The sequence below is a fragment of the Panulirus ornatus genome, chromosome 2 (assembly GCF_036320965.1).
Source record: "Panulirus ornatus isolate Po-2019 chromosome 2, ASM3632096v1, whole genome shotgun sequence".
NCBI classification, from domain to species: Eukaryota; Metazoa; Arthropoda; class Malacostraca; order Decapoda; family Palinuridae; genus Panulirus; species Panulirus ornatus.
This window is the reverse complement of record NC_092225.1, coordinates 21,147,721-21,170,223: the sequence shown is the minus strand read 5'-3', so window position 1 is coordinate 21,170,223 and position 22,503 is coordinate 21,147,721. Positions and strand designations below refer to the sequence as shown.

Here is a 22,503-nt window from a genome sequence, read left to right as displayed (position 1 = left end):
AGATGACTCTTAAATTTCCTCAATCCTAAACAGTATGTGATGAAACTTCACCACAATTATATGTCTCCGGCGCTGAATCAGAACAATCCCACTGGTCAAGGAAACATGAATGGTTCCTAGGGCCCTCCTGATTGCCATGAAGTGACTGAGCAACCCACCTCAACTCATTTATACTGCTCCTTGAGCTGGCTCTTTCACTGTTCACTCTGGCAATATTCAATCTCAGATCCAACTTCACCTCTGGTGAACATCATCTGTTTACTTCTCCACCTGATCTCCATTAAAACTCATCTGTCCGAGATAATACTCCTCTATATTATCAAATCTCAAATCACTGTTTCCATCCCAAGGGTATGTTCGTAATTACTGTTGTACAAAAACACAATGTTCACTTCAGAAATTTTGAGTGTCTTAACTTTGAAAGCATCTGGCTCAAAAATTATGCAATTATTTAGCACATCTTTGTGCATTTTCCTGCCACCAGTTCCACCAACTTTGTATAACTTTTAGATATCTGACCTCCCAACATGAGATCAAATGCCCTATGTAAGGACTCTTTAAGTACACCACAGAGAAAACAACTAAACACCCAGTACAGTTTCTGACCATCAAAATCACTCCTCCAACATCTTTGACTTGTTTTATCTCTGAACTCCTTTCACTAAACATGTATTGTTTCTGACCCTATGGAGGCCTTCTGACCACAATCTTATTTCTATCACTTCCATCATTGCATGTCCAATCCCCTCTTGAAAAGCCAGTTTTGGCACACTGGGAAGGCTCATGGTCTTCTTTGTGCAGCTTATAGCGATTTCTCTGGGACCAGTGCTGCTTTGCCAGCCAAAATGCTTCCAGCTGTGTTGATCATTTATTGGCTGGAATGAAGTCCTACATCTCTTTTACTAAATCTTAATGCCCTAAATCGTGGTTTGATTGCTTTTACTTTGATGCCTATTGCATAGGGACAAAGCATTTTGAGCCATGTAACTCCTGCCTTTCCCAGAATCCCATAATCACCTCCATTACTTCTGATAATCATCAAAACAATGTTCTTCAGAGTCAAACGTGCCCTTATAAAATGAAAAATTCTTCTTTTACTAATATATCTTCTGGTCCTTAGCCATTAGAAGGCTGCTTACCTAATATGAGGCTTACATGCTGGGAATAGTTGACTTCACATGAAACAGCTGAAATAACTGTCTACATCATTACATAATCCTGTGACATGTATATTTGTGACATGTAGATCTTAGGCTAAAATGTTGCATGTACTTTCAATACTTACATATAAGATATGGAATGTTGGTTATGAAGAAAGTAACCCCACTTATATGATGCGTTTCAATGGCTCATGTAATGACATTTTTAGGTAACAAAAGGTTTTTCTGGAGCATAACCCCGACATCAGACTGGGATAGCTGTACACACAATTCCAAGTAAACGATGGTTTTCGTTTCACATGAAATGTAAGATGACAAATAAAATGAAATGGTAATAAAAATACCAACTAGCAAGCCAAGTTCATCTACTTACCTTGTCGGAGTCTGTATTGGATGAAGAGTAGGAGGCAAGAGAGTTACGGTCTGTGTTCTCTGCACTTTCATCTAGAGACTCCTCTAAGTCCCTGAAAGTTGAGAAAATATATGCAAATTTTAAATCAGTTATCCAAATACATTTTCAAACACCATAAACTGAAAATATCTGCATGTAATTAATAGCAAGAGCAAACATATGAGAGGGAAAATCTTCTATTAAGTTCAAAATAGAAACAAAATCATATCAAAAGATGTCATATATACATATACAAATAAAGAGGAAAGACTTTTAACATGCTTACATGAATTGATAACACTTTTCTTCAATACAATTTAGCAATACTGTTTACCAGCCAGGTATACCCTGGTTACAATACAAAAAATAAACATGATTAATCATTTGGGGGCAATGGATTTCAAAAAATTTCTCTCTTATAAATGTAAGGATGTTAGCAACATTTGAAATACTAAAACCTACTATCATAAGGAATCTCACTGACTGACTGGCCCCATTAACTTTTAACCTTGTCTCACAAAGTTTTACAATTTTTCCTTACTGATAGGGTCTATAACTTCCAACATTTTACATTCATCATTTACTGCTCTAACATTCAAATCACCTAAAACTCTTGTTAAAAGTAATTACAGACACTCTGCTTTCATCCAAGGGAACAAGCACTATTTGGGGGAATCTTAACAGAACAGGGTCCCTGGTCTATACCCTGTACCCCACTTGTTAATTCCAGTAAATTGTGCATACATAATCTGATTACTTCACATTTCATTATAAGAGCTCACTGTAAAAAAAGTAGAGCAATACATATGTTATCCTTAGAAGTCATACAACTCACCAAACTAAGTCCTAGAAATGTACATTTTTCATTCTTACTCATAAAAACCTGGAAACCATGATTTCATATTCGTTACTCACTATTACTCCCCATCATTACACATGGATAAATACATTTTTCTCTATTCTATTTTGACACATTCCTATTTTGACCAAAATTTTCCAATTATAATTCTACTTCCCTCTTACCCTTCATTTACTTTCAATTCATTCACTTAATTTCATACTGATTCTTAAACTAATCAATGCAGTCTACCCCCATCATTTCACATGGATAAATATGTTTTTCTCTATTCTATTTCGGCACATTCCTATTTTCACAAAAATTTTCCAATTATAATTCTACTTCCCTCTTACCCTTCATTTACTTTCAATTCATTCAATCAATTTCATAGTGATTCTTAAACTAATCAATGCAGTCTACTGTTTACTTATCTTTTACATTTTCAGCATTTACATTTCCTCTATGAAATAGTTTAAACTTCATGAAAAACTGACAACTGCAATCTACTAAGTCACAAAAAAGTATTCAATTAAGAGGATATTCACACATCACTACGAGGAAACATGTATTACCTGCTGGCACGGTTCTGCTTAGGAGTTTTAGCAGGGGACTTGGCCAATGAAAGGGGTAAGGCAGAGTTCAGATAAGTCTCCTGGATTACCTCTCTAAGTTTCCTCACCCAAGTTTGTTTCACTTCTAAGGTGTTGGCTCGGAGTATCATCTGCAAAATTATGAATACCATTAATTAGGATACTGAAATAAATCAAAAAGGTCTGTTTTATTAAATCAATTTGTATCAGTTTAAGAATATAAAAAAATCTAAAACAATATCATTCTGTTTCAAATAAAGATCTGATCTTGACAATGCACATTACTCACCTTGCCATCACTAACTCCTGTTCGTGCAGTCCAAACAGCAAATTTACACTCATCCCCTTCGATGTGTTCTGTGACCCCAAGTTCAGATGTGACAAGACGATGCTTATATGCATACTTTGTCTTGTTACCACTAGGATCACGTACTTCTTTACAGAATACTAAGTATAGATCAAATAAAAATATATGACGGTCACGACCCTTTCTGATTAGTTGCCGTGGATCCCATACCTGGAAAAAATTATCAATACAATGTTAAAGGAAGTTGCTGCATTTCTATGCTTTATCAGACATGACTTCTCTTGACATATAGATCTCATACAGTGGCCTGTTAAAAATCAATGGAGAGAAAAAAATAAAAAAATCAGTAGATCAGCTGGTCTTGTTTGACTACAAGAGCACTAATGCAGTAAGGGAGAAGTTCAATATTGCAGTGGTTATGCTGTTCCTCTGCAAACAATGATTCCATGATATCATCCTATCTCTGGTATCAATACTAAAAAAGTATACATCATTTGCCATCTGTTCAGAAAATGTCATCAGAGAAGTTGTGTAAAAAAAATTTTGAATTAAATCTTTCCTACCTATAATCATTTCCTTCATGCCTTTCATGGGGTTGATCAAGTACATACAGCCTCTGCAGTCACTTGCATATACCCTCAACCAATTCCCATGGTGATACAGTGAAACATGGGCTTCCAAAATTATAGTAGCACATTTTACTTTCTCACTCTGTACACCATGTTGCAGAAAATTCAGCACATAAGACGAGTTGCTCGCTTTGCCTAAATATGCATCTCAAGGAGCTAGAGGGTTAAGTGGAATGACTAACAGTGAGAGGCAAATTCCAGTTTTTGTCTAATATATGCTGTGAAAAGTTTATTTTAACATATTCTTCTCTATACTGTTAAATGCCTATAAAATTTGTATTACATAAAATCCTTTTCCTGAATCAATGTTGTCTCTTGATTAGGTAGTTTCTCCTCAGAAAGTAGTCAACCAATTTCTTTCTGATTATTTCTACAGCAATTTTTCCAAATCATATTTGGTAATGAGTCTGGTCTGAAAATTGGTGCAATTTCCCAATTGCCTTTCTTAAAGACAGGCTAGGAATTTGCCCTCTTCCTCTCCTTTGACACAACACCTCCCTCTAACAAAGCACTGCTCAATATTATGAGCAGCCTAACAGGTGTCTTCATACATTCCATCAGCACTTATGCCAAGACTCTATCAGGATCATGAGTCTTACGTGAGACAAGGTATTTTCATATAGATTTCAATACCTTACGAGACCTCTACTCCACCCTATTATACTGGCACTGGAGCAAGTGTTTTCCAATGCGAAAACAATGCCCCCATATTCAAAAATTATTCTCTTTAAATTTCTTAAGTCTGATTAGTTGCTTTTCATGAATGAAACCTCTGACTTGAAAATAAATGTGATTTCCAGGTCTTAGAAAAAATGAAATCATGAGCCACTCAATCTCTGCTAAGAAAACACTAATTTTTTAGCCTCCAAATTTCTATAAAGTTGATAACATTTCTAGGTCAACAAATGGAAAATCTGTACATTTAAATGTTCCATAAATGCCACAATAAAATATCCAAAATACAACATGAATGAAATAACAAACTCTTGAGGAGTTAAAAAATGTGGTAGCTGAGCATGATACAATTCATCTACTAAAACAACAGTAATTCTACTACTTGACAGCTACAGCTGAGCTACTCAATCAAAACCACTGGGTAAATCATTAGCCAAGGTTGGCGGAACTGTGGTTACTATTTTCATAGTACTCTAACATCAACCAAATTAATATCAAGAATCTTCCCACATGTAAACTCTGGTTTCTCATGCTCATAATTTACAAACTTTCCTTCAACCCTTAGCTCGACTTAGGTTTCCTTTCTAACCCCGTGGTTTATCAAGATGTTTAAAAATGTACTCAACTTTACAATCTTACATTTATTTTCTTTCTTTCTTTCAAACCATTCGTCATTTCCCGTGTTAGCGAGGTAGCGTTAAGAACAGGGGAGGATTTCCAGTCCCCGCTCCCTTCCCTCTTAGTCACCTTCTACGACACGCAGGGAATACGTGGGAAGTATTCTCTCTCTCCCCTATCCCCTATTATTTATATAATAAGAAAAAAATGGGAACTTCAGTGAAGGGCGTAAATGGGGAGGTGATAACAAGTAGTGGTGATGTGAGAAGGAGATGGAATGAGTATTTTGAAGGTTTGTTGAATGTGTCTGATGACAGAGTGGCAGATATAGGGTGTTTGGGTCGAGGTGGTGTGCAAAGTGAGAGGGTTAGGGAAAATGATTTGGTAAACAGAGAAGAGGTAGTAAAAGCTTTGCGGAAGATGAAAGCCGGCAAGGCAGCAGGTTTGGATGGTATTGCAGTGGAATTTATTAAAAAAGGGGGTGACTGTATTGTTGACTGGTTGGTAAGGTTATTTAATGTATGTATGACTCATGGTGAGGTGCCTGAGGATTGGCGGAATGCTTGCATAGTGCCATTGTACAAAGGCAAAGGGGATAAGAGTGAGTGCTCAAATTACAGAGGTATAAGTTTGTTGAGTATTCCTGGTAAATTATATGGGAGGGTATTGATTGAGAGGGTGAAGGCATGTACAGAGCATCAGATTGGGGAAGAGCAGTGTGGTTTCAGAAGTGGTAGAGGATGTGTGGATCAGGTGTTTGCTTTGAAGAATGTATGTGAGAAATACTTAGAAAAGCAAATGGATTTGTATGTAGCATTTATGGATCTGGAGAAGGCATATGATAGAGTTGATAGAGATGCTCTGTGGAAGGTATTAAGAATATATGGTGTGGGAGGAAAGTTGTTAGAAGCAGTGAAAAGTTTTTATCGAGGATGTAAGGCATGTGTACGTGTAGGAAGAGAGGAAAGTGATTGGTTCTCAGTGAATGTAGGTTTGCGGCAGGGGTGTGTGATGTCTCCATGGTTGTTTAATTTGTTTATGGATGGGGTTGTTAGGGAGGTAAATGCAAGAGTTTTGGAAAGAGGGGCAAGTATGAAGTCTGTTGGGGATGAGAGAGCTTGGGAAGTGAGTCAGTTGTTGTTCGCTGATGATACAGCGCTGGTGGCGGATTCATGTGAGAAACTGCAGAAGCTGGTGACGGAGTTTGGTAAAGTGTGTGGAAGAAGAAAGTTAAGAGTAAATGTCAATAAGAGCAAGGTTATTAGGTACAGTAGGGTTGAGGGTCAAGTCAATTGGGAGGTGAGTTTGAATGGTGAGAGGCTGGAGGAAGTGAAGTGTTTTAGATATCTGGGAGTGGATCTGTCAGCGGATGGAACCATGGAAGCGGAAGTGGATCATAGGGTGGGGGAGGGGGCGAAAATTTTGGGAGCCTTGAAAAATGTGTGGAAGTCGAGAACATTATCCCGGAAAGCAAAAATGGGTATGTTTGAAGGAATAGTAGTTCCAACAATGTTGTATGGTTGCGAGGCGTGGGCTATGGATAGAGTTGTGCGTAGGAGGATGGATGTGCTGGAAATGAGATGTTTGAGGACAATGTGTGGTGTGAGGTGGTTTGATCGAGTAAGTAACGTAAGGGTAAGAGAGATGTGTGGAAATAAAAAGAGCGTGGTTGAGAGAGCAGAAGAGGGTGTTTTGAAGTGGTTTGGGCACATGGAGAGAATGAGTGAGGAAAGATTGACCAAGAGGATATATGTGTCGGAGGTGGAGGGAACGAGGAGAAGAGGGAGACCAAATTGGAGGTGGAAAGATGGAGTGAAAAGGATTTTGTGTGATCGGGGCCTGAACATGCAGGAGGGTGAAAGGAGGGCAAGGAATAGAGTGAATTGGAGCGATGTGGTATACAGGGGTTGACGTGCTGTCAGTGGATTGAATCAAGGCATGTGAAGCGTCTGGGGTAAACCATGGAAAGCTGTGTAGGTATGTATATTTGCGTGTGTGGACGTGTGTATGTACATGTGTATGGGGGGGGTTGGGCCATTTCTTTCGTCTGTTTCCTTGCGCTACCTCGCAAACGCGGGAGACAGCGACAAAGTATAAAAAAAAAAAAAAAAAAAAAAAAAAAAAATCACTTCAGATGTGATTTCTGTCTACTACTTTCACTCTAATAATCTAAACTAGCTTTTTAGAAATTTCAGCCCAAAAAGCTAAAAAAGTTCAGGAGTAAGGCTTGAATACCAGGTGAATGACTACTGCACAGGCTTTACTGTATAGTTTACCTACAGTGAAACACTGATTTCTTTTTTCTTTTCATTGGAGGCTCCAGTCGTGGACAAAAGTCCACATCAAAACATGACTTTAACTGAAAACAAGGAGGTGAATGAAAAAAGAAGAGACAAGGGTAAGTACATACAAATTTTTGAAACAAAAAAAAAACCTATTTTTTTAATGATTATCATTATCTTAAAAAATAAATTTTTTCTTGTTATAACCAATATGATTCAAAGATAATTCTTCCATAATAGCAAAATCATAAAAGTTTATAAAATTGCCTATCAACTGATCTATCTATATCTCTGACACCTTAAGGGGGTGGCCACAGCAATAGTGTTTCCTTTGCTTGTGAACTGCAGAGCTGCTTAACAGGCCACTGGCAGAAGGCAACTCAAACTATCTCCAACTTTGCTAAAAACTTCTTTTTTTATCTTAGTCAACTTTCAATACTAGAGGAGTTAGTATTCATAAAACACTCTTCATCTGCCTGTTTGTCTAAATCTACCTGCAATCCATTCCATTCCTAACCTAGAAAACTCAAAAGAATGGACTGTAATGGGCATGGCTGAAGGATAACAGCCTGTGGGGAAAAATTATCACAAAATGCCATCTTGGCAACCACCCAGTCTCAAAGGGAGGCCTTGAAACAGAAGTATGGAGCTCAATGAGTAAAATCCATAAGAGGAGTTGCCCAGCTTTGCAAGTATTGGTCTAAGGGAACACAGGTGTTAAGACACAAGCAGTCCAACCAGCTTCAAGGAAATATAAACTTTCTTGAAATCTATTAAAAATAATATGTTTCCATAAACACAGTTCACAGCAATATGATACTGCATACTGACTTCAATGAATGGGAGTTCTCAATCATTAAACTCGGGCAATGACAGGATTATTCCAGCAGCTAGTTAAGGAATGAAACTTGAGCATTATGAACTCTGATGAGAATATAATTATATGGTTTTTAATCAAAACGGAAGAGTTCTATCACTACACCCTAGCTGCAATTCAGAAAGAAATTTCTCACTTGTCTGACAGTATGTGAAACATGAGCTTAACACCATGAGATCATAATGACCCAATAGTTATCAATATTTTCTAAGGCTACAAATGGCTGGCCCATGCCATAATTTTTCATAGAATAGATAATGCTTTGTTAGGCTAGCTGGGTTCATGTTCAGTGGGTGGGAAAGCCTATCTGAATCATGAAAAGTGTCAAGTACAAATATTTTTCTTGTGCTGTTATTCCTATAAATATACTGTAATTTCATTGACTATAAAAAATACAAAATATTTCCCAACTAGACCACTATTTTCAAATTATATGTAAAGGTTTAGTTATAAAAAGCATGATACAGTATAAATACAAGCACAAAATTGCAAACAATATAAACTCATTCCTTATAGAAATAATAAAAAAGTTCTAACCTGAAAAGTATCTTGAAGAATAACTTCTCCCAAAGAATCGGGAGGAACATCACAGCCATCAAGCATAGACAAGTGGAGAGCATCGTTGGCCTTCTTGGGGACATTCTGCATTACCTCCAACCCATCCTTGATTTCTCCCTGATTTTCATCCTCACAACATGACAAAAGTTCTTTTAATAATAACTGATACTTAGTAATGCGCTGGACTGGTTTGATAAGGTAAGCTGGAAGGGGGTGTTCTACATTGTGCTTCTGCTGAACTTCATCATAGAATGTCCCAGCATGACTGACTAGCACTCTATTTGACTCAGGTTGAGCTTTACAATACTTAACATAAACATCGAACTGAGGAGCCCACGTTACAAAGCAATGACCCACATCTTCAGGCATACACTGATATTTTTCAATCTCTTGGAGGAAAATGTTTTTATGGAACTGTAAAATATCCTCCATATTACAAAAAATAATACCATCTTTGCCTTGTAGTCCAGATGGGGACGTGGGCTGCCGAGTTTCATAGAGGTAAGTTCTAGTACACACTTCAAGGTCTTTAACATAAACCCTTTCTGTCTGAAGCAACTCTCTCATGATTAGTTCTTTCTTTCTAGCAGATTTACGTTTTTCCTCACTAATTTCCTTATTTGCCACTTCTGCTACAGAAACCACTGCTCCAACCTTATTTTCCAAGGCTGGGTCACTATGACGATCTAAAGACAATGAGGCTTTGCTATCTTCACTTTGAATACCTAAACGACCCTCTAACTGCACACGGTACCTATCCATGCGTCCTGAGAAGTTTTTATAAGCCAAATCAACACGAGCTACCCAGTCCTTGATAGCTGCAGCATGAGCATGACCTTTTTCAACCAAGGAATCAGCCAAGAGCAATAGCAATTTAACTCGTTCTCTCGTATCCTTAGCTGTACCTTTAAATTCGTTATGTTCCTTTAATAACTTTTCAGTTTCTTCTTTGGTATCACCAAGATTAGTATGTGTAGACAGGTACATTTCACCAGTTTCCATGATCCAGTCCAAAGCTTGCTTGGCAGATCCCTCAAAAAGAACAAACTGTTGACACTGGTCTAGTTTCTTCTTTTTCTGCGTCCAGTGATCAAGTACCTTATTCTCCTGGTCCATAAGATTTTCTAAGATACCCCTAACTTTGGTCTCTGGACCTCTGAGCCCAACATCACCCTTCAAATTATAATAATTCTGAGATCTATTCGAATATTTCAAAAATGTTTCAGCAGTACGTCTGGCAAGTGTACAGGCTTTCAAAAATCCTTCCTTTTGTTCTTGGTGCTTATTAATCAAAAGAGAAATTGAAGCTGCTCGATCTGACCCAGCCTGACTTCCTTGACCCGTCACTTGCTGTTGTTCTTGCTTCTGCTGTGGTTGTTGTGGCTGCTGTTGTTCCCCTTGATTTGATGTAGCACCAGGGGCTGCCACCTCCTTCTGGCACCAATCCTCATCTCGCCGATAGTCACGTTCCAAACTCTCTAACACTGAACACACTTGCTCTGCTGTTTTGTAGAATGTGATAGATGCCTGAACCAACTTGTATCTGAAACACAGTGTGAAATGCATGAGTCCAAAGGCTTCAGACATTATTATGAGAAAATCATACAGCATCATTATAGCTGCATATGAAACAGTTTTCAAATCGAGGTTATAAAGAAAAACTAGGGTAATCTTAAGAAAATAATCATTAACATACAGTATATCCACCATAACACTTTTTTTCCTATCTTACTTCCATATACATAAGGTAAAACTTATCTATACATACTTGGAGCACAATAGCAAAATGAGTAATACTAACAGTAAAGCACTAGTGTGCTGAAATGGTTTAGATGTATTACGAGAAAGGTTAAGGAGAGAATGACTGAAAGGTACACAAGTCAGAGGTGAAGGGAACAAGGAAAGGAATACCAAGGAAGAGGTAGAAAGATGGAGTGAAAGATGCTTTGAAGGCTCAGGGCCTGAACATTCAGTAAGGTGCAAGATGAACAAGGGATATTTCAAATTGGAGTGATGTGGCTTACAAGGGATGATGTGCTGCTTATGAATTGAACCAGGGAACCTGATGCAGTCAAAGGAAACCATGGATAGGCCAATGGGGCATTGTTGCGGACAGGCTTTGGTTCCAGTGTTTTATACAAAACAGCAATAAAGTGGATATGAATGAATAAGGCCATTTCTTTGTCTGTTCCTGGCAAAATCTTGCCGATGTAAGAAATGGTAAACACAAAAGAAAAACAAATTGTGATTAATACTTGATAGCCTACTTAATTACCTTAAATGAAAAATACAGTGAATGCATACCTTCAATTAATGCTAACAATAACCATATAAAACAGAACTTCAACATCATTCAAACATCAAATCTATTCATTTTGCATAAGAACTAAATTTGTCAAAAAACTTGCAATCTTTATCCCTCAAACAGTTTCATCTAGGTACTGTCACTATGCAGGATCAAATGTCCTCCAACATCTAAGACACCCTTAGACATGAGTGAATCATTGATTCTAGCCTTCTACATGGTTTACTTGTCACCTTCTGACCTTCCACAGTACTGTCATACATCTTCAAAATACCGCCTTTCATACATTCTACAATTAATTTTTTTTTTTTTTTTTTTTTTTGCTTTGTCGCTGTCTCCCGCGTTTGTGAGGTAGCGCAAGGAAACAGACGAAAGAAATGGCCCAACCCACCCCCATACACATGTATATACATACGTCCACACACGCAAAATTTACATACCTACACAGCTTTCCATGGTTTACCCCAGACGCTTCACATGCCCTGATTCAATCCACTGACAGCACGTCAACCCCGGTATACCACATCGATCCAATTCACTCTATTCCTTGCCCGCCTTTCACCCTCCTGCATGTTCAGGCCCCGATCACACAAAACCCCCTTCACTCCATCTTTCCACCTCCAATTTGGTCTCCCACTTCTCCTCGTTCCCTCCACCTCCGACACATATATCCTCTTGGTCAATCTTTCCTCACTCATTCTCTCCATGTGCCCAAACCATTTCAAAACACCCTCTTCTGCTCTCTCAACCACGCTCTTTTTATTTCCACACATCTCTCTTACCCTTACGTTACGTACTCGATCAAACCACCTCACACCACACATTATCCTCAAACATCTCATTTCCAGCACATCCATCCTCCTGCGCACAACTCTATCCATAGCCCACGCCTTGCAATCATACAACATTGTTGGAACCACTATTCCTTCAAACATACCCATTTTTGCTTTCCGAGATAATGTTCTCGACTTCCACACATTCTTCAAGGCTCCCAGGATTTTCGCCCCCTCCCCTACCCTATGATCCACTTCCGCTTCCATGGTTCCATCCACTGCCAGATCCACTCCCAGATATCTAAAACACTTTACTTCCTCCAGTTTTTCTCCATTCAAACTTACCTCCCAATTGACTTGACCCTCAAGTCAATTTATCAATACATCAGTATATACTTTCCTTCAAATGCCTTTCAAATGAATTCCTCATCCTATACACCTTACTCATATCTTCACCCCTTTTTTAGATTCATTCTACTGATAATACATACAGTTCTGAATTGTGCTCCTTCAGCTTCCAATTCTCTTAAGCCCTAAAGACCTGAAGCTTCATGTCAGTAAAAATATTGAAAAACATCTTCTAACAATCCAATTTCTTTCACCAACCAATCCATTTATGCTGGTTTCTTTGTAGTTACATGAGTAACCTTTTCAAAACTGACTAAAAGTGTGCATATTTTGATTATGTTAGCTGAGATGGCACTTACTACTGAATGCCCTACTCAAAGCTATCAAATTTATGGTACATAAATGCTCAAGGTTACAGCACAAGTGAAAAGTCTTCTTTGGCAAGCCAGTATCACTGGGAGTACAGTCTTGTCAAAAAACTTATCTCCACAGATAAGTCTACATTTCCCTGCTATGGGAAGTAGTGCAGTCTTGGGCTAAAAGAATCTCTGGAGAGAGGTCATGGGTAACACTAGGACTCTTTCTTAGAAAGAGTTCCAGGGGTAACTGGGAATGAATAAATGAATATATACTCACTTACTTCCCGCCTCAGGAGTCCCTTTTATCTTTATGAGGCTCCTGCAGCACTCATGAAGGTGGCCATGTCCACCGGCTGGGACCACAGATCATAAAGTGTATAAGTATATGAATGCTGAGCTATGCAAGCATACCTTCTTCCAAAATTTGTTCAAAGATCAGTGAGTCAGACAGCTCATGAGCTATGAGTCATGACTGACAGCTGAACTGACAGACATTTCAACTTGTATAATGTTTCACTGCTTTTATCCAATAAATATCATCCACAGCACATGAAAGCTTGAAATAATAAGAAAGGGATACTCTATTCAATATTGAGTGTGGACTGCAGGGACACACACATTGGCATGACATTTTGAGTTGAACCCAACTTTAGATCCTTGGACAGAATGACCACTAACTGAGGCTTTGTGTATTGCCCAGACTTATCATATCATGAAAACTTCTTCATATACATCACATAAACACAAATTAAATTAGTCCCTTATCTCTCCTTATTACAAATCAGTTTAGATTTTTATTTAAAGCAAATTTCAAATCTCCTTCCCATGGACAAAACAGAAGCTATCAGTAAAACTGTGGGTGACAGGTATTACCAACTTCAATTACAAGCAAGGAATCACTATGAAAGGATATAGACAACTTTCTCCAAAAATATCATAATTATAAGGCTTATGCTTATCAAGTAATGAGAAGAAAAATGCAATAAGATGACTGAGCCACAGATCATAACCTTACATCTTAAATCTTACACTAATTTTCCATACCTGCTTGCTGCAAATAAAAAAAAAAAAAATGAGAGCCACTCCCCTGTCTAGTGCAACAGCTTTTCAATATCCTATTTGCTTTTCACAGAAATATCCCCTAAAGGATAGATAGTGAATATTTTTATGAGTAAACTGATTGCTACATATACTTCTGAATTCCAGTACAACATCCAAGTAGTAAACTGACAATATAGCTATTTCATCAGAAAGTACTTATCTGCAATCAGAAATGGCAAGGTTTAGAATCATGCCTATCACCAGAGAGATATTCAGAATCTTACCTTATACTTTTGTTTCATGTCTGTTCACAATAAATAAAATAAAAATAGGGAGGATAGCCACTCCTCTTTCTAGGATAAATGCTTTTCAGTACCTTATTTGTACTGCACAGAAATATTACTATTGGAGAGTTAATAATCATCAGAAGTATAGTGGTGGCGACATATATACATCTGAACCCCCCTTATAACATTTGAACAGTAAAATGAAGCTATTCCATTATGAAGCACTAAACTGCAATCAGAGATGAGAAAGTTCAGAATTATGCCCCCTTCAGATAGTTATTTGCTTTCATAGGTAAAAAAATGCTCTTTGCACTAAAACATGAATGAGTGAAATAAATAAAGTAAGGAAACCCAAAAGGATATCAAAAGTAGAGAAGAAAAAAATTTTAAACAACATAGAAACCCACGATGAAAACATAGGTAGTGATAAAATATATATAAAAAAAAAGGGAGGTAACCAAACCATAACCAAAAGGAGGAAAAAACAGTATCATTAGCAAATAATGTACTTAAAAATATGAATAAATAAAAAGTTTCAAGTTTTACCACATGTATCTACATTCATGATCTTTTACCTGTCTTCAGCACAAGTAACCAGCTTCTCCCATCTCTTGGTGACATTAGATTCGATTTCCATGACTTGTTCTGGACTATAGTGCTTGGCCATTCGCAATGCTGAAGACCGTTGATGAATCTGAACAACAGCAGCATGGGTCTTTTCTATTGCAACCTAAATAAAGGGAAAAATATAACAAAAGGTGTTGAAAAATTAGTTTTTTGCCAAGGATTTATTATGCATGCAAATCTCAAACATTCTCAAACTCCAATATCCAGATATCAAAATGGCTGTAATATGGGAAAAAGTCATGTTTAGACAAAAGCATTTTTTCTTTTCCATAACGGCTGCAACTACAAACTACTTTCTATACAAAGATGCATACAAAACATATCTTAAGGTTATCAGGGAAATCTAAAAATCAACCTGGTATACCAACTCTGAATAGGATTAAAAGTTCAAATAACATTTATCTTCTCTCATGCAGGTTTTACCTTCTAAAGACAACCTGCCAAAAATTCTTGAACTAAAATCAATTTGGACTTACAAGAATGAAAATTGCAAAGTTAGTCATTCTTTTTTTTTCAGACTTGTTTGCCATTTCTCACATTAGCAAGGTAGCACAGGAACAAAGAAATGGCCTAATTTGCCTACCCCCCCCGCGCACACACACACACACACACACACACACACACACACACATGCATATGCAAACTGAGTTAACTCAAAATCACATCACAACATCTTGACACCACAATAACAAACTTGCAGTTTCACATTAAACAATTGAAACATTGGCTCACTAAAAACAGAATTCCTGCATCTCCAATGAAGTCATCAATCACTCTTTTAACCCCAGAAAGATATGCAACCAGCTTAGACATGTACCTCCAATCACCTTGAATGGACAATCACTCTTAATGAACAAAACACAAATGACATCTTCTCCCAACATCAATAACATCAACACAAAAACTAAATGCTCTCAGAACACTAACTGGCACCAGATTTGAAAAAGAAAGAGAACCTCTCAACATCCTCTATAAAAAGTTTATCCACTTCACTTTAGACCATGTCTCACACGCCTGGTCTTTCATTCTCTCCAAATAAAACATAACAAAACTGCTAACCACATGAAATAATGCTCTCTGAATAATCCATATCCCAGAGTGTCCAATTCCACCACATTTTGTTCTGATCAAAAAAATACCCACATCTTTGGGAAAAATTTAGGCTACATCCCATTCATGAAAAATTAGGAACTGGAGGAAATATGACACTTCAGGCATATTCTTTTCCTCAAGTCTTGTAAACCTAAAAAGCTATCAAAGTGATTTGACTCCTTATATAAGTAAATCATTCAGGTCCTTAACCAAAAGCATCTCCTCTAACTTCTGTATATCAAATTTTCCTCCATTCTTCCAACATGACCAATCTAAAGCTAACTCTCCTTTTGATAAAGCTGTCCTTTTTGATACCTTAATTTCCACTCGCCCCATATTTGGCCCTCCACCCCATCTTACCCTGCTAAACGTATTTTCTCTTCAACATTTTCCTTGTGTAAAGTCTTCCAGGAACTCTCCTAGTTATAAACGGGAAAGGTATATGGTCTGGATGGCACAACTCCATGTATCTCAAAGGATTGTGGCTCTGAACCAGTTCAATTCACTGCCTGTCTATTGTGCCCCTCACTTAAAACACTAACTTTTCTTTTCTTATGCTAGTAAGCATCTTATCATTAAGAGTGAAAACTAATCTCACCCTTTTAAACTGAAATCTGTTCCACCACAAATTTCTAAGTTTTTAGAGTCCACTTAACTCTTGTTAACTCACCAATACAGCTTTGTGGTGAAGTTTACTGGCAATCACCCTCCCCTATGTAACTCACCTCTGTCCTTCCCTCTCAGAGATTTTGGTGAATCTTTTGTTGAGACCCTCAACATCTCTAAAGCATCTGATAGGGCATGGCAGAATCTTTGCATCCTAAACTTTCTAAAATTTTCTTTGTCTCTCCTTATTCTCAACTTTCTCTCCATCTCATCCACTGTAGCAGGAGTTTAAAAAGGAACTGCTCCCTATTGCCCTATCAACCATAACGCCCTTCAGGGTTCAGTCCAATTGCCTACTCAGTTTTTCTCTCTATCAACTATCTTCTTTCCTGACCTCTAACCCTATTCTATTTTATGCTAATTATTCCACTCTACATAGTTCACCTTCCTATCTCTTCCCTCTTCACTCTTATACTTGCTATTTTACTCATGCTGTATGTATGTCCTCTCTTAAAAAAGACCAGCACTGCATCTCAGAATGATTATATTAAACAGTGCAAAAACCCAGTTTCTCCCAACTTCTCTTCCTACATCTCACACTTACACTTCAAAATGCTGAAATTCATGTTTGCAGTAACATAAACATATTGGGTATACCCATATCTTATCCATCCTGAAACCCCACAAAGAGAACATTAAAAAAACTGAGAGTATTGTTTAGGTGCCATAATAATTTCTCTTGAGAGTAGCTTTCAATATTTACATGGAGTTTATAGGCCCCAACATGGAGAATCAACTGCTTGCATATATGGGATATGCAGAATGGAATCGAACTTCCATTTTAACAACCTGCCAGCAATCACCTCTCTTCAACCATCCCTTTCTGTGTGCTGGGATGTTGCTGTCTTCTCCCTGTTCCATTGGTTTCATTTTGGTCATTGTTCTTGTGAGCTCATTGCATATGTATATGCCACTAAGGCCTGGACCCTTGGCATGTACTTAAATTCTGTTTCTAAAAGATTCCATAAGGAAAACACAAATGAAAACTGACCATTATCACACCTCCTCTCCCTAAATAGCAAAACTGTGGACTTCTCTTCCTAATATCATGTTTCACTCTTCCCACTGCTTTTTTCCTGTTACAAGTAAAGTCTAGAGACACTCAAGGAGATATAATTAATTTCATTCTCTTTCTTGCCCTCTATTTTACTGCCATCTGAGATTCCATGATTGGGGCATGTTCCTGTCATTTCACTTGTGATATGATCTATTAACCTATATTATACCCATTAGAAAACTATATACTTAAAACTTAAATATTCAACATAATGATATTACAAGCTACAGACAACACCTGTAACACACCTCACAAAATGAAGTACATAAAATTCACAAAATGATAGACGTAAAGATAAGAAAAATGTCTAAAAACTCACCTGAAACTGCTCGTGGTCATGTGAGAGAGCGTTTGATTCAGCTAAAGAACTGGGTATGGTGAAACTAGCAGCCAATACTGCTTCTCCATTCCTGATCCAACTGATTACCTATGTGTTACAGGAGAAAAGAAAAATCATCAGTGCATTTTGAAAAGGAAACATAATATTAATGTATTTCAGAAACACTATGCAAATGCATACAGAAGAGTGCAAATAACTAATCTAAACCATACATAAATGATGCCAGTCAAATAAATAATCATAGTTATTATTTGTTCAATTCTCTTTCTATCACTTATTCATCGCCCTCTTTCAATTGTTTCACAAAGCTTCTTAGTCTTAACTTCACACTCACTAATCAACAACACTTAAACACCCCGAATCATATTCAATGATTGCTTACACCTATTCTTAAGCCAAGGTGTAACACTGGTAAAAAAAAATAAGTTCAGAAACATGAAAAACCTTCCTCTCCTATGTGGTTTCCTTTAAGCATGAGATATTCCCAAGAAATATTCATGTCAGAGTTCCTCCTATTCTCAATATAAAATATGAAAAAATTAAATATATGGAAAAAATGAAAACGTACCTTTTTTAGTCTTATAGGCACATTCTTCATGTACGCTCCTAAACAACATACATGTTTTATACAAATATCTACTGAATCTTTCTTTTCCTTTACACCATCAAAATTTTGGGGCAAAAGCTAAGATAAAAAAAATATGATACCTTTATTAGTTCAAGGGTTATACTTATTTCATAACAGCTAAGCTTTAATTTCATTTTCTGGCATCTATACTCCTGATGTTTCTCAAGATTTTATTCAGTGCCTCAAAACTTCATAGCAAATTACAGACACTGCTAAAAAAGCAAACAGGTAGTTAGGATTCACTGCAAGACACTTTCACTGCAAAACATCACAACTTCTTTACTCCTCTAGATGGACTGCATATTACATATGCAGTACAATTTTGGTATCTACATTATCAAACAGACCAAGACAGCTTTAGAAAGTCCAGAAAGGGGTAGCACTAAGAAAAAGGCTATACAAGGAAAGATTTAGCAACTCAAAATTTCTCTCACCAGAAGCAATGATTCTTTAGAAACTTAATTCTTCAACTTCAACAATTAGCCAAAACCAGTGCTCCTGAACATACACAAAAACACCAAACTGAAATTAACAGCATGGTGCATTGACACTGATGACTTTCTCAACTCTGCCACCAGGAAGGCTGGATGTGCTACCACTATGAACCAGCCCAATGGTAACATATCAGTGTAAAAGTTATAATAAGCAATTCTACATCTATCCTACAAACTGAACTGTCCAACGTACTTATAGAAATCACCACTGCAGACGCTTTAATTGTCTTTGATTCTTTATTCACAATACTTGCTCTAAGAACAATAAGATCAGAAACTTTTATGGATATGTCTAAACATACAATACAAGAGATGGGACAAACATTATCATTAATAACAAAGTGCCTAATATTCCAAGATTGCATCCATTTTTTGCAACTAGTCAGTATAATTACTATATGAAAGATAATGAACACTTTTGCAACGATCTATGGAATGAGTATCTGCCCCAGTGGGGCTTGACAAAGACCCTTTGTGACTTCTGTAATCCTTTGGCATTTCCATTCACAGGATGACTATATGGTGCACAAATCAAAGTAGTTAACACAAGTTTTTTAGGTGTTCAAAAAATTTGTCTCAGAATATCGAAAATTCTGATAAAAGCAATATGGAGGCTTTGTTTGGAGTACCAAGGAATCCTTTAACACAACCATAATGAAATATTTTGTTATGGATAGGGTAACTGAAAACTGAAATAAATTGCCTACAACTGCTATAAATTCCAAAACACAATTCATTCAAGAAGAGACTAGATGACTATCTCTGATTGGGTGGGTACCAATAACTAGGAAGACATACAAAAAAAGTCTCAGCATTTTAGCAGATACCCTCATCAGTGACCACTACCTCTTCTGTTACCTGTTTATCTATGTGTTCTAGATAGTTAATACATTGTAAATACTAGTCATTAACAAATCAAAAACTGCAAAACTTACAAAACCATTAAATCCCTTCTGATCAATGTAGTCTTTCACAACTGCTAAATTCTAAAATGTTGAAATTCTTACAAATTAAAATACTCCACATCTGGTATTGTCTGACTATGATATATGATATATAATACTCTCCAGTTATACACTGTTTGATAGAACAAATCAAAATGAGTACTGCCATGCCAAGAGTCAGCAAGTTGGTCTGAGTCAGTGAAAACTATGGGATGGAGAGTTGTGCTCACTTTAGTTACTATAAGCGTGGAATTTGGTAAATCTTTTCTTCTATGGTGAGACCTGAAGTTTATATGTCAAAAGGCAATTTAATCTTAGGCCTTCTCAGAGTGACTATGCCAACAAATGCTAACATTCTAATCTTCATATCTACACTTTAAACATTCATTCACCTACCTGCTTGCATAAACATTAAAACATTCCATTCATCAATTCATTTGCATCTCCCTAAACAGATGACAACATACAGCCTGTATGCACAGTCTGACACTATCTTAAATCAAAAGTTAGACTAACATAGATTTGCACTCACTTGGCTGGCTTCATTTTCAAATTGGAGAAGGTTAATACACTGTTCCAGTTTGACTCGCTTCATATCCGTCAGAACTTCTATATCCATTTGCCGCTCATGAATACATTCCAGCAACATGGATACTTTCGTATTTGCATCAGACTCTGCATCAGCATGGATCTGAATCCCTGAGGTCTCCAGCAGCTTCAGATAAAATGAAAATTTTAAAAGTGACAGGCAGATACAATGAAGAAGACTGGCTGAAATAAAGAACAAACACACTTTTTTTTTTTGCTTGAGATCTGAACAAAGATGATATATGGTTGTGATGAATACACACGACATACCAGGTGGATGATTATCAAAATGCTAGATACAGCATTGATATATGCGAGGAAGAGACTAAAACTGCATTTATCTTAGTTTACAACATTCACAAAATTCCCTAATCACAAAACCATTATGTAAAGGTGCCAACAGGCACTTCTGCCCATATCTAAACCAGGGTGGGGGGGTAACGAACATGTAATAAAAGTCTTTGAAAGTGATAAAATGAAAAATATTAGAATATCTGATTAAGAGCACCTACTTAACACAAAGGATAAAATGGATCTGTCTTTTCCTAGTGCTACCTTGCGCACATGAAGGGGGAGGGGGTTGGTATTTCATGTGTGGCGGGGTGGCGATGGGGAATGAATGGGGGCAGACAGTATGAATTATGTGCATGTGTATATATGTATGTGTCTGTGTGTGTATATATATATGTGTACATTGAGATGTATAGGTATGTATATTTGCGTGTGTGGACGTGTATGTATATACATGTGTATGGGGGTGGGTGGGCCATTTCTTTCGTCTGTTTCCTTGCGCTACCTCGCAAGCGCGGGAGACAGCGACAAAGCAAAATAAATAAATAAATAACCAGGAACAAATACCCAAATCCAAGTATTAGCTCATTATAATGACTTATGAAAGTTTATGCCTCATTTCCCCACATATCATTGTTGTTGAACACCTATGCATCCCTATGCTTCTAATAGCAAGAGACAAGGTTTGGAATATTTGCTGAAGATCCTTATAATATGGCTTTGCTGTCATATAAATGAGGCAAGCATTGTTTCCCTGCTCTAAAAATCATACAAAAAGAATGAAGGTTGCTCCACTCACTACTATTTATATTTTCTTTCTTTCAAACTATTCGCCATTTCCCGCGTTAGCAAGGTAGCATTAAGAACAGAGGACTGGGCCTCTGAGGGAATATCTTTTTCATACATATTCGCCATTTCCCTCATTAGCAAGGTAGCATTAAGAAGAGAGGATCGAGCCTAAGATGGAAAATCCCCACTTGGCCCCATTCTCTGTTCTTTCTTTTTGAAAAGTAAAAACTAGAGAGGATGATTACTAACTTGCAGAAGATCCTGTCCACTCTGCAAAACCTGGTATGTTGCATTCTGCATATGTGAAGTTGAGTCACTGTGGAGTGCTAGCATTTGCTCTGCCTCAGTGATATCTCGGCCAAATTCTGTGTTCTGCAACTCCTCTGCCCAGAGATCCAGCTGACTAAGAAGCTGAGATAAGAAACACAAGAAATCACTTTAATGTTCAGGTAAAAAATAAGACTCTCTCTAATAAATATGTGAATTTCAAGAACTAAAAGAAAATCTAATAGAAAAAATATTAGTACTGATTGCATTTTTGTTACAACTGACACTACTACGAATTGACAATGCCATTAAAAACTATTGGAATTAGCAGCCAGAAAGCCAGAACACAGACATCACATCACTCAAGGAGATTAACTCTCCTTCTGATAATTAACTAATGTAAGTTTCTTAACAGGAAATGAATGAACAGATGAAGAAGTCTCCCACTTAAATACAAGATTACTAAATCAGGTGCTGCATCCCACTAAAAGGAATACTTATAACCACTTCTGACAGATAGGTACCTGGTTCAGACTGCACCAAGGAGCAAGCTAGCTCTAAATTCTACCATGTCTAAGTACTGCAACTGTTTTGAAGGAGCCTAATGTATAAATCAAAAAATCATGTGCATCACAGCTTCTTGCAAGTTCTTACTGAAGGATGGAAATGCTCACCTCTACTA

General features: G+C 37.2%; 1 protein-coding gene across 6 annotated transcripts in view; it reads right to left on the bottom strand.

Annotated features, from left to right (window-relative positions):
- The window catches only part of trio (trio Rho guanine nucleotide exchange factor), a 630,725-nt gene that overhangs the window by 400,830 nt on the left and 207,392 nt on the right, over positions 1 to 22,503 (bottom strand). For all 6 annotated transcript variants that reach the window (XM_071671150.1, XM_071671126.1, XM_071671117.1 and 3 more), the window contains 8 exons: positions 21,804 to 21,965; positions 20,419 to 20,601; positions 17,800 to 17,907; positions 14,614 to 14,768; positions 8,905 to 10,468; positions 3,269 to 3,496; positions 2,962 to 3,110; positions 1,534 to 1,624 (listed from right to left, as the gene is read on the bottom strand). In XM_071671150.1, coding sequence (XP_071527251.1) covers positions 1,534 to 1,624; positions 2,962 to 3,110; positions 3,269 to 3,496; positions 8,905 to 10,468; positions 14,614 to 14,768; positions 17,800 to 17,907; positions 20,419 to 20,601; positions 21,804 to 21,965 — 2,640 coding nt within the window. The remainder of the gene's footprint in view (positions 1 to 1,533; positions 1,625 to 2,961; positions 3,111 to 3,268; positions 3,497 to 8,904; positions 10,469 to 14,613; positions 14,769 to 17,799; positions 17,908 to 20,418; positions 20,602 to 21,803; positions 21,966 to 22,503) is intronic.